At 39.5% G+C, this 13,226-nt stretch overlaps 1 protein-coding gene across 1 annotated transcript in view; it reads right to left on the bottom strand.

Moving 5' to 3' along the window:
- Window positions 1–10,818, bottom strand: part of tnikb (TRAF2 and NCK interacting kinase b) — a gene marked incomplete at its 3' end in the record, with an annotated part of 29,301 nt that extends 18,483 nt beyond the window's left edge. The window contains 12 exon segments of the mRNA XM_035682516.1: window positions 1,070–1,156; window positions 1,906–2,022; window positions 3,571–3,769; window positions 4,484–4,550; window positions 4,670–4,845; window positions 5,827–5,905; window positions 6,563–6,617; window positions 8,164–8,294; window positions 8,395–8,485; window positions 9,429–9,539; window positions 10,314–10,439; window positions 10,770–10,818. Coding sequence (XP_035538409.1) covers window positions 1,070–1,156; window positions 1,906–2,022; window positions 3,571–3,769; window positions 4,484–4,550; window positions 4,670–4,845; window positions 5,827–5,905; window positions 6,563–6,617; window positions 8,164–8,294; window positions 8,395–8,485; window positions 9,429–9,539; window positions 10,314–10,406 — 1,206 coding nt within the window.
- Window positions 10,819–13,226: the final 2,408 nt, after the last annotated feature.

The following is a 13,226-nucleotide window of genomic DNA, read 5'->3' as shown; positions in this document are numbered from 1 at the left end:
GACTGAAACTGCTGTTTCTATCATCTACGCTGGTGAATTAAGGATTTATTTCTACCAAACCAGAGTTGGTGATTGTTGGAAACAAAGACGGTTTTGGTGAGTTTCGCCCGTAGTGCCCTCTACTGCGACATCTAGTAGTAAATGGATTGTAAATAGAAAACACAACATTTTACCTTTACTTGTAATATTGTATACATAAAGACTCCTTACTAACAAAGATTTTTGAACACCATTATTAGCTATTATTCTTCAAATTTAAAGAATTTCATGCAAAACATAACTAGCATTCACTGGTAACCTCAGAAATGTAATTCATGTTAGGCTGAAACATGATTTAAACTGTTATTAGACACTAAAATGAAACCAGACTGATGAAATGCTTTTAGTGTTGGCAGCTCTGTAATGCAGCTTAATGCAGAAACTGCCTTTAAATCATGATTAATTGATAAAACTACAGCAGAATAAAACAATTACTGAGGGTAACAAACCGCTGTTTGACACAAGGTTTCATCATTTTGATTGGCCATCCAATATTAAAGGAAAAAAATAGGATATATGGTATTCAACCTCATATATAAGTCTAATGTTTGAACTATTATTTAAAGGTTTATATTAAGTGTTATGAGAAGTTTTCAGAAGTTCTCATTCTGGAGCAAAACCTGACAAACGCCATCGACTGACCGACCTCTTAGCCGAGTTTGAGACTGTCTCTGCATGTTTCTCGTCAGGTCAGAGGTCGGGCACTTCTCTGTGTGTGAAAGTCTGCAGCAACCGATGTGAGTCTGTGTGTGTGTGTGTGTGTGTGTTTTGTCTGTCTGGTTTGTTGTCATTTCAGGACCGTCAGCCATCGACTGACACATCTGAATTTATTGATTTATTGATTTTATTGAACTTTTTACAGGAGGAAAAAGCTGATGTGATTCTTTCTTCCGTCACCACAGCCTACAACTCCCATGCTGTTGCCACGGTCACCAACCTTTGAGCTGTTGTCACGGACACATTGTAAAACTGTTCTGCAAAACCTTGTCCCATTAATAGTTAATGACGGTGTGTGTGTGTGTGGTGTTACCAGCAGTAAAGCCTGCTCCTGCAGGAGCTGCTGCTGCAGGATCTCCAACTGCCTCTGTTCCTCCTCCAGCTGTCTACGGATGTACTCCTAACCAATCAGCCCCCGGGGTCAGCAGGAGACGCAGCCAATCAGAGAGCAGCGAGGCGGGCGAGAAGCAAATCGGAGCCCAGGCAACCAGTGACATCAGCAGAGCAGGAAATAGGAGAAAAAGGAAAATGAACGAGGAGGACAGAGAGTAGATCCATTGAAGAGGTGTGAAAGTAGGGATTTAGTCAGAAATAGACGAGGAGATGAAAAGAGAGAAGCAGCAGGGGGCCGTAATTAGTAGAACAGGAAGACATGCTTATTATCGGAGGAATGATGTTAAAGATCAGCATGAAATCAGCTGTGCGAGAGGTAGAAATAGCATAGAGCGCTGCACCGCAGGAAAAGTTAACTATTAGTCATGCAGTCCGTTGAAAAGCCTCCTGTCTTCTCTTTTATACTGTAGTATTCGATGTGTGAGAGATTCTTTGTTTTCCTCCTCTTTGTAAGAACATTGAACCCAACTGCACCAAACACTGACTGTATTTAAAAACCATGATCCACCAGGCACCTTTAAACATTTTATTGATTATATTGATTCAGAAAACTGTGCAGCTAGATTTTTTTGAGGGCCCTGAAGACTCTCAGAGTTAGAAAAATGTGTTTGATGTTCAATAAAGTCACTCAAACTGTTTGTGTATCACACGGGGAGATAAAGGTGGTTGAAATGGGAAGGTTATCAGTTTTAGGAAGCCACGCCTCTCTGGATGACAGCTGTGATGTAACGCCAGCGGGGTCAGGTGTTTTCCTACCTGTTCTCTCTCTGCGTGCCTCCGCTCCTCCTCCCGGCGGAGCTGCTCCATCTCTTCGTACCTCCTCCTCTGTTCACGCTCCTGTTGCTTCCTCATCTCTCGCTCCCGGCGCTGTTGCTGTAGGTGGAGAAGATTTTACACAACAACGCTTCAGCTCTGTGTGTGTGTGTGTGTGTTTGTGCACATTAGGTGTGTTTCCTTGGCATTTGGATAAGTGCTAACATCACAGGTGTGGTGGGTTTTTTGCATGGAAGACGAGTCATTTTATAATCAAAGCTGAGATGTTTTTTTAAAGGTGAAAACAGACAGAGGCTAAAAGAGGCAGACATTCTCAATTATCACACGTGATGTTAAGGTGTTAACTCTCAGTCTCCATCAGCAGCTCTTTTTCAGGTGTCCTTTATCTTTCTAAATATTTAAAGATTGATTTTTATTTTTTATGCATATATTACACAACCTGGCACAACAACCCTTAAAGTACTGATATACCTGCTTTCAGCTAACGGCTCCGGGGCGAACACTCGCATTTAGATCTGACCTTATGGGGCAGAATGTCGACGGGGCATAAAAGTAAAGTTTGGAAGTATTTCTAAGAAGTAGAACGTGCAGTGGGAGCTATGTAACATTAATGCGTCAAAGAACAAACAGGTTTGATGATTAACCATTTGCAAATTAAGCACAAGGAGAAAACAGCAGAGACGGATAACGTTAAATGTTTTACAGACGTTTTTTATCATTTCTGTGTAACATAGAAGTCACTGTTGCTTTTTGTTATACTGTTATTTCCTGGGTGCATGTATGTATATATGTGTACATGTTGTTTTATTCTATTTAATGTCATTCTGCTCTAACTTTCTGTATCTTTTTCAATGTTTGTAGCATGAAGGGTTGTACAACCTTATATTGTTTCATGAAAAATGCATTCCCTTCCTCCTTGATCCTTACAGGTAGCAGTCAGATTGTCTCTCCTCTTGCAATAAACCTTCACATTACGAGCATTCAACCCATGAACCGTTTGAAGACCTTTATTGTGAAGCTCCTACAGGAAGTCTTTTTCACAGAGGCTAGCAACAGACTAGAAATATTTTATTCAAAGAAATGTTTCTACTTCAATATACAGACTTTTCTTTAGCTTTCTTGTCGTGCGATCAGGTTTAATCATTGGTAGCCATGTTGAGCTGATTAGGTGTAGATCTGCAGGCGACAGTGTCTCAGATGTGTAAGGTGTCATTAAGGCTCCATCACAGCACAACATGGTGCAAGGATGCAAAACAGATGGAAATACTGCATCATCATGGTCTATAGTTTCCCCTTCAGGGATGATAAAACACCTTTTACAACTCCCTGCTTACACTCTAATAAACAAGTCTGTGCTCATGTAGATTTTAAATGATGTATTAGGTCAAATCTATTCAATATAATTGTGTCCTTTAACAAAATATTAACATATGTTTCATTCACTCTTTTGTTTGTTATTCCTATAACAAAGAATAATTAAACAATTCCAAATCAATTCACTGATAAATGTAGGTGATTATACACAATCATATGTCATTAATATGTCAAATCTTATACATTTTTATTAGTACGATTTAAAAAAAGTGTCTGTATGATAACATACTGTTGGTGTTTCACATAACGCAGCAGATGAAATAAAAGAGTTACCTCCTCCAACCGTCGCCTCTGTTCTTTCTGCTCCTCGATGCGTTTCTGCCTCTCGGCCAGCAGTTGGCGTTTGTGCTCCTCGTTCTGCTGCTGCTCCAGCTGCTGACGCCGGATCAGCTCCGACCGCTCCTTATTGGCCAACTGAAGGCGCAGGAAGTCCCGTCTCAGAGTGGACTCCCCGGGAATGTTGATGATGGAGCTAGAGGAGGACCAAATCAATTAATAATATAATGGAGATGATCAGATTATATAACATAAATCTGCAGTTCCTTTAAATCATAAACTATAAACATGGAGGATTTAATTAAAATTTATACTCAGGATATTCAAAATAAACAGAGTTAAAGGGCAAGTGCATGTAATTATAGTATCACTAGCAGCAGTACAAGTAATAGTAGTTGTATAGTAGTGCTTGCAGTTGCAGTACTAACAGTAGAAGCAGTAACATTATGTGCATTAGAAGTAGTTGTGGCTGTAACAGTCGTAGTAGAAATACTAGTAGTGTTAGTAATAATGTAGTAGTAGTAGTAACGGTAGTGGTAGTAGTAGTCACAGTCAGAGTACTCGCTGCATTAGTAGTTGTAGCAGTAGAAGTAGTAGGAGTAGTATCAGTGACTACAGTAGAAGGAGCAGTAGTGGTAGCAGTGATGTATCAGCAGTACATAAAGTAGTGCTAGTAATAATCTAGTACTTGTAAGAGTAGAATTACTAGCAATAGATGTAATAGTAGAAGTAGCAGTAATAGTAGTAGTAGGTGCAGTAGTAGTACTAGTAGGGCTAGTAATAACCAAGTAGAGGCAGTAGCACTAGTAGTAGTATTAGTAACAGTAGCATCAGTAGTAGTAACAGTATGTAGTAACAGTATTAGTAACAGTAGTAGTAACAGTAGTAGTAGTAACAGTAGTAGTCGTACCTTGGCTCTCCAACATCCCTCTCTTCGTCCTCCTCCTCGCTCCCACTGTACTCGTATTCTGTCTCATCTGCAGGAAACACACAGACTTCAGGTTAACGTTCACACAGTCTGAACCAGCTGATCCTCCATCCAGCTGTTTGCAGCTGTCTGCAGCTGTGAGGTGAGTCAGTGGGGGTGCAGACTCACCCCTCTCCCCCCTCCTCTTCTTGGTGCGGTCGATGTGGTCCTTCAGCTGGATGCGGACCTGCCGCTCGTTGGGAAGGTCCCTGATGAACGGGTGCTTGAGGAGCTGCTCAGTGCTCGGCCTCTGGCTGTGGCTCTTCACCAGACAGCTATCTATGAACGACTGGAACTTTTTCGACCTGCAAACACACACAGTTAGATACATGAGAGTACCTGTAACCTGTAGCCAAAACCAACCATTTAATGAGCAGATTGAGTGTTAGGATCAGAGGATCACATTATAAACATATGGAGGATATAAAGTCAAATGTCTTCAGTAAAGTTGATATTCAGGATATTTAAAGTGCACATGCATGTAATAATAGTATCATCAGCTGCAGTACAAGTAATAGTAGTTAGTATAGTAGGAGCAGTAACATTATGTGCAGTAGAAGTAGCAGAAGTAGAAGTACTAGTAGTATCCTAGTAGTATTACCAATACAAATAGTAGCAATCGTGGTAGCAGTTGAAGTAGTCTCAGTCAGAGTACCAGCTGCACTAACGTCATTGTAACGGTATTATTGGTGTCAGTCCCAGTAGTATCACTATAGTACAGTGATGTCACTGTGTACTGACACACCCTGGAGTACACTTCCACATCACTGCAGCGAGGTGAGAAGTTAAACCACCGGAGTTCAGCGAAAACTGAATTCTGAGCTGTTAAACGCTTTAAAAAAGGTTGAAAACCTTTAGACTAACACATTGTTTTTAATTTAAAACCACAGAAATATAACTGCTGGAGCACAGTCAAAAAACATAAAACAATATAATAAATATGTAAAAGTACACAACATAATATGTGATTAAAATGTTTGTTGTTTCTTGCATTTGTTTTGTACACAACTTAAAGAAACTTGCAGTTAATTGTGCCAGAAAGGAAGTTTTTCCCCGTTAAATGAGGTTATTCCAAATCCTTTAAATAGACTGAGTGTGAGGTTGAGGTTGAAATCAGATTACTGCTGAATGTGGCACATAATCAGGGCCAGAGGAGGCGTAGTGAGATGCTGACTGGATAATAACCACAGAGCAGGTGCAGAGGAAACCATCCTGTCGTGCTGGTGTGTGTGGTGTGTGTGTGTTGGTGTGGTGTGTGTGTGTGTTTTTGTGTTTTAGTGACTCACCACTTCTTTGACTTGAGTCTGGGGGCAGGATTTCTGGGGATGAGGAAGAGCGCTCTCATTGGATGCATGTCACACAGAGCTGAGGAGGAGGAGGAGGAGAAAAAGTAAAGGAGAAGACACAAAAAGAGAGAAGGAACGGGAAATGGAGGGAAAGAAAGAGGACAAAAGGACAAGACACGATGTGAGGGTAAGAGGAAAGGGAATAAGGAAAGGAAAGGAAAGAAAAGGACAGAAGAGGACAGGAGACGAGGCAGAGAGAAAATTAAAGGAAATTAAAGACAGAAGAGGAAAGGAAATTAAGGGAAAGAAAGAAAAGAGGAGACAAAAAACCAGCAAAGGACAGAAAAGGAAAAGAGGAAATGACAGAAGAGGAGACAAGACAAGAAGAAAGGAAAGAAAATGAAAAAATGAAGAGGAAAGGAAAGGAGAAGATAAAAGGAAAGGGAAAAGACACAAGAGAAGATGAATAAGAAAAGAAATAAATAGAGGAAAGGAAATGATAAGAAAGGACAGAAGAGGAAACGAGATAAGAAGAAAGACAGATGAGGAAAGGAAACAGAAAGAGACATAACCAGATGAGGACAAAGAAAAGGAATTCAAAAGGACACAAGAGGAGAGCAGACGAGGGATTAGAAATGGAGGAGAAAACAGAGGATGTATTTAGACTTTCATCTGAGACAAACTGTTCTGTGTGTCCACTGGTAAGAGTTGAGTGAGTCTGATGTTTCACACTTACGTGGTGCTCCCTCTGCCATCTCTATGGCTGTGATACCGAGCGACCACAGATCACTCTGCAGAGACAGAGAGAGAGAACTGAAAACTTTCACATCCTAAAAAACGTGTTACCGACTTAACACATCGTGTATTCGGTCCTCTGGTCAGTGTTCTTGTTAGGTGATAAAAATATTAAACTGTGCCCATCTGCCACCGCTATTGTCCATCTCTGGCTTCTACTTTTCTATCAGTATTATTTAGTTTTTAACACATTTTAGCCAACAAATCGCTATTCAAAGTTGATGTTAATCTTCTGAGATGAACTGAGGGTTTCTCGACACGTGAAGCCCCGGAGGGTCGGCGTTAATGGCGTCTTAACGGAGCAGCGTTCCTCCTCGGCGGGCTCGCCGCGGGGATTCGTCCTGTCCCCGTTACTGCACATCCTTTAGATTCAGTGTTTTCAGCGGCTGTTGTTGTGACTCTGCATGCGGCTGGTGGTTTGTGCAGTCATGTGGTAAGATTAAAAAAACAAACACTAGATATGATCATTGAACCTTTTCTGAGGTTTTTAAAGGTCAGTCGGTGTTACTTGTTCACAGCTACAAGCATCGTGACTGTGATTGATGGGAGATTGAACTTTGGGAGGCAATCGAAGGAAAAAACAACAAAAGCTGCTTGTTTTTGTTTTCACTGTCGACAGGAACTCTCTGACATTATTTTCCTTTAATCAATATGTGCACAGATTTATTTATACGATGTGGATGTGGCTCAGTAGGTAGAGCAAGCTGCCAATCAGCAGGTTGGCGGTTCGATCCTTGGCTCCTCCCGCTGCACGTCAAAGTGTCCTTGTGCAAGATACTGAACCCCAAATTGCTCAAATTTAGTGTGTAACTGAATTACTTTATCAATTACTGCATATAATAGTAAGTAGTTACGAGGTAAAGTAATTTTTGCATTACTTTTAAATGTCTCTTATTAATGCACATAGCTATCAGACATATAATATATGTTTTCATTAGTGTACAATCACCTGAAAATAAGAATTGCTGTGTTTTTGTTACCTAAGAATGAGCTGTTTTTAATTACAGACTTCTACAGAGGTGAACCACCATGTTTCTACAGTAGCCCAGAGAGGACAAACCAAACACTGGCTCTAGATGAGGCCTTTCATGTTTTTTGTGGCTACTGTAGTTTGTCATTAGTGTCTCATGTCTTCACTGCTAGATGGCACTAAATCCTGCACATGGGTCCTTTAAACCTACATTTATCAATAGTGCGATACTCCTGATGTCAACTCTGTCGCAGAGTTTAGCCTCTTTTAGCTCATTGTTTTGATTGTCTGCACATAAGTGGCCCTCAAATATAACTTCTGAGGTTGTATTTTAGAGAAAGGAAGGATATTCTCAACTTTTTTATAATACAAACATTAGAAAGTAGCTCCGATAGGCTTTAACATTTAAAGAAAATCCACATACAGTGCAACAACAACATCACTCAGAGCTTCCAGACTGTAGTTCTCTTATGAAACATAGTAGTTTACATATATACATCTGCAGTACACACAGTACTGTATGATACAGACACTGTATGAGCGGCATCCATATCTACACACATCAGCCGTACCTTGAAGTCATACGTGGCGTCTGGGTTCTCGTCACAGGCGATGACCTCCGGGGCCATCCAGTACGGCGTCCCGATAAACGTGTTTCTGCGACCCACCGTACGATCCAGCTGAGCGCTCACACCAAAGTCCACTGCAAACAAACACACACACAGAGAATTAAAGGCTTCAATTACAGGCAACAATACGATATATTAATGTCAGTATGATACAAAGACACGTTGCCCTCTCACCTAGTTTAACCTCAGCGTTCTCCGTCAGCAACACGTTCTGGCCCTTGATATCTCTGTGGATGACCTTGTGCTGGTGGAGATGGGTCAGACCCTGGAGATAGAGAAACAGATGATAATAATAACTTTATTTATATAGCAGACAAAGCAAGAAGATCAGCGTGACACACAAAATATAAATAAATATAACAATAATAAGAGCAGACATAAAAGTCACTGATTCTGCAGACTTTATCTCCTCAGTCGAGAAGATTTGATGGCAAACGTCAGCTTTTAGATTTAAGCCTCGACTTTGGAGCAGCCAGAAGGACCCACCGGATGATCTAAGACTGCAATCTGGTTCATTAGAGGGTCAACATTTCTGTGAGGCCTTACTATGACAGAAAGCAAAGTAGTAGTAGACGGTACTGGGAGCTTCCTCTCTTGAATTTCTTATTTAGATCTTTCCAAAAACAATTTCCCCATTCAAGCCTCGAAGCCCAACAAATCTAAAGTTAGAAAATAATTTAAATATAGTCTATAACTTATTATTATTTAATTTAAGCTAGTTCCTTCAACAATCATCATCATTTCAACTCATCGATTGTTTTTGACAGAATACATTAACATTAGATTAATTTATTCATTTACTATCTTTAAAATAAATAAACTAGATATTGCTGATAATCCCTCAAAGTGTCACATGATTAATATCTACATGTAACAGTAAAAATGATGATAGTTAACTCTACAGGCTTATGGATCATTATTACAGATCCAATATTGCAGTATGTTAAAAATCAATACAATGGCTCTTTAATATCCCTCAATGGTTCCTTTAAAGAACACATATCTCCTCATCATCACCTTTTTATGAGCAACTTGGGTCACTGCAGCAGAAAAACAAGAAACAATACAGAATATATCCAAGTAAGGAGTTCCTCAGGGAACCCTCTGGGGTCCCTTTTATATTTGTTTCCCACCAAATAACAGTTTCACCAAACATTTAAGAACAAGGTGTTTTCATGCGGTGGTTTTAATTTAATTTCAGCTCTCACCCTGAGGATCTCCCTGCAGACATAGGCGATCCATTCCTCCTTCAGAGAGTTCCCTTTGGTGTTTTTGATCAGATCTGTCACCGATCCGGCTCCGCAGAACTCCATCACCAGCTACACACACACACACACACACACACACACAAACTGTTATTGTATAGATTATCTGTTTTTTATATCTCCTTACACACTGTTTCTGTTCGGCTGCTGTGAAGACATTGATTTACAGTAACACCAAATCCACCTTTTGAGTTAGTACATTTTATTTAAGGTCACTTAAACTATTACTTTATCATAGTGTCATTTGATTCTGGTCCCTTGAGCCTTTTGCCTTAAAAACAAATCATCAACAAAACATGTAAACGTCCCTTATTAACCCTCTAAAAGCAGACCTCCTACGGGCTGAGGTTTTTTTTGCAGTATCCTATTTAACTCAATCTAAAATAAAAACCATAATAGCTAGAGCATTTATTCTTTTTGCAGCGGAAAACTAAGGCTTTAAAACATCATGGCATTGTGCCTTGTTTTTATTTTAAAAATGTGATGAAAAAACAGGTCAGATTTTTGTATTTTTTTATATTTATGACTCAGTTTCAATACTTCTTTCAATTATTTCTGGTTGATTGACTTATAAAAACCTTTTAGTTTGTAGGTTGTACAGATTTTAGAGATATTAATGATTTCAGTATCTTAAAAAAATTACTATTGCAGAGTTCAAAGTTAAGGAATATAAAAACTCAATTATACAACATTAACAGAAGGAGGAGAACAGACGACCGATGATAGCTGGTGAAAGTTGTGTGCCAAGTGAAACAAAAGCCACTCTTTGAACGTGTGAATGAGGTGCGTTCAAGATAAAATGAGGTGTCACATCGCTTATGTACGTACCCAGAGCTGGTCATCCATCCCAGGAGGGTTTTTCTTGACGAAGGCTCCATAATAGGTTGCAATGTTCCTGTGATGGCTGTACTTCTTTAACATGTTGATCTCTGCTTTAATCTCCTCCTCCTCATCCTAAAAAATACACACACACACACCACCCACAAATAAAACAATTGCAAATATGTTAGCAAGACTCTGTGTTTAGACTGAAATGTAATAAACGGTTCAGACTGCTTGGAAGGAAATAAGATAAAGAAGAAGACGTCTAATGAGGACAAACTGGCTGCCTCAAATGCCCTCAACGGCCCAGGATCTGTGACCTCATCCCCACAAGGTGTGTGTGTGTGTGGGTGCTCGTACTGTAACAGATTTAATAAGGCCCTCGTCTTTGGTGTGTGTGTGTGTTGTCTGTGTGTGTGTGGTGTGTTGTGTGTTGTGTGTGTGTGTGTGTGTGGTACTTACTCCTGTGACGCCATCGACTTAAGTAGCAGGCAAGCTGGCCTGTTTTGACGCATGGCGAACGCGCTGAGGAGACACAGAGACAAAAGGATTCAAAATGTCAACTGTCCCATCCACTTAATATGTGTGTTTGTGTGTGTGTGTGTGTGTGTGTGGTTGGCATTTAAATGTCAATGCCATTGAGATGCTACTCCTGCAAACTGACAAATAGCACCAAAAACTTACTATATACAAAGGACCAGGACCAAATGTAAGAGTGTAAGAGAACTTCTACACAGTGGGGTTATATATCAGCATTTCGTTCAATTCTGTGAAGAAAACTAAATTAAATAATATTTAAAAGATCTGAACACAAGCTGTATTCACAGAGCTGTCACTCTCTGATCTCAATTTCAAACAACCAAAGAGCTTCTAGAACAATGAGAAGAAAACACTCAATTTGTCTTATTAAGTCTGTATGATTGTTTAAAAACTAATACGCAGAATTGTATAAAGAGTTCCTAAAAATATCAGGAAAACTCATCACTGATCAAAATTCATAGAAAGTAAAATCACAGCCGTCAATTTACGCCATAAAGAAAAAGGTCTAATGGTATTTACCTGTATAAAAATTCATCCATTAATTTTCTGGGATACTAAATAAAGAAGATTTCACTTCACTATCCTGAATTCTTAGTGGACATAAAATATGATCTGTATGTGTTTACATCCACAGTTGCTTTGGGTTTTTGGAGGAGAGTTATAGTTTTATAAGTTCTCTCTGTGCTCTTAAATGTTCTGTTTTAAGATAATAAACTTTATTTATCCAAAGGGAAACTGTTGTGCAGCAGTTGCCGTACAAAAGTAGGAAAAGAGTGCAAATATAAAGTATCAAATAAGGTAAATAGAAGTCCAAATGAGAGAGTGTAAAGTAGTAAGACTGTATATGTAAGTATGTGTCCTCTTTATAGGTTTAATTAAATGTAAATTGTATCCTGATGATGGAAACTGTCTCTGTATAAAAAACCTTGATAAAGTGAACTGAAAACCAGATTATAGCTGGATATGATCCAGTTAAAGAGGTACAAGGTTATTATAGTTAACAAAAACTAAAAGTAGGCGTGAAAGAACATTGTAATTAACTCAAATAAAATAAAAATATATAGAAAATGTGTATTATAATACCTATTGTGAACATTTTGAAAATCGACCCTGACAAATACTATAATAAAAAAACTGAAACTAACACTGAAACTCACTATGGAAACTGAACTGAAACCAAATAAAGACAAAAACTTATTACAAAACTATAAAAACTGTGATGTAATTAGATAATAGTTTCCCATCTGTGTTGATTCACAGCCAAATCACAATTTCTGTGTTCAAAACCTCTGACGCACAACAACTCTTTTTGGATTCGTCAGTCCCGTGAAGCTCATGGAAACAGTATTCCTGCGGTGACAGGAAATTAATTTGCCACGCTTGACCTAAAGCGCTCCAAATTTAGATCTCTGGATTTCTTGTTCAGTCCACAGTCCAGACTATTTCCCATGAGCCTCTCGCTGTGGTGACGCGTGCCAGTAAGAACATCAGAGACGATGATAAAAACATTATTATTATGTTATTATTATGTCCTTTGATTCCCTGAAATGTTCCTCGTAGTAAAAAGGTTTATAATGGTTCTCAAAAACATATTTCAGTTTGGTAGAAGTTTGGTTTTATTCAAACCGGTTATAAAACAGTCTCTATTTAATACTATAATGCCGCTATATGACCTACATAAACAACAACACCATCAGAGAGTAGACTGGATGTTCTTAATGCCTGCTGCCCTTGAATCAATGAAACCAGGTGGCAGAAACACCGTCGCTATCACGTGCTTGCGTCCAAACCTCAGTGCTTCAGAACAATGAACGTCCTGTGAGGAACTACAGGCACAACCGGAGAGTATTTCTTCACTGAGAGAAGAGCAACGAGCGACACTGAAGGCTGCAGGATGTTTTTCTTTCTTCTCCCCGACTGACCTCAGTAAGAGTTTGACCACATTATACGGTTCGTTGATCTGATTGGTTGAAGTTCGCCCTTGATACACTGCAGTCTGCCGCAGTCAGGTTATAACAGAATCAACAAACAAACTAAAAGTTCCTTTCAGGGGCTTTAAGTTTTTGCCTTTTGACCCGTTGGAAAGTAGAAATGTCGACTCTTGTTTGCACACTGTTAAAGGTCCAGCGTGTAGGACTACAGATTACAACCCCCACGTCTCACCCTCCTGTTCCAAGTGTGTAGGAGAAACTACGGTGGCAAAAAAATGGCCCTATGTAGAGGCAGTGTTTGGTTTGTCCGGTTCAGGGCTACCAGTAGAAACATGGTGGTATAACATGGCAGCCTCCATGGAAGGCGACCTGCAGCATCTGTTGATATAAACGGCTTAATAATGAATTTTTCGGGTCATTGCTCACTAATGAAAACATAGTTATGCAT

The sequence above is a fragment of the Morone saxatilis genome, unplaced genomic scaffold (assembly GCF_004916995.1).
Source record: "Morone saxatilis isolate NCDOM2014 unplaced genomic scaffold, NCSU_SB_2.0 Contig0, whole genome shotgun sequence".
Lineage (NCBI taxonomy): Eukaryota > Metazoa > Chordata > Actinopteri > Moronidae > Morone > Morone saxatilis.
This window is presented reverse-complemented; position numbering and strand designations above follow the sequence as displayed.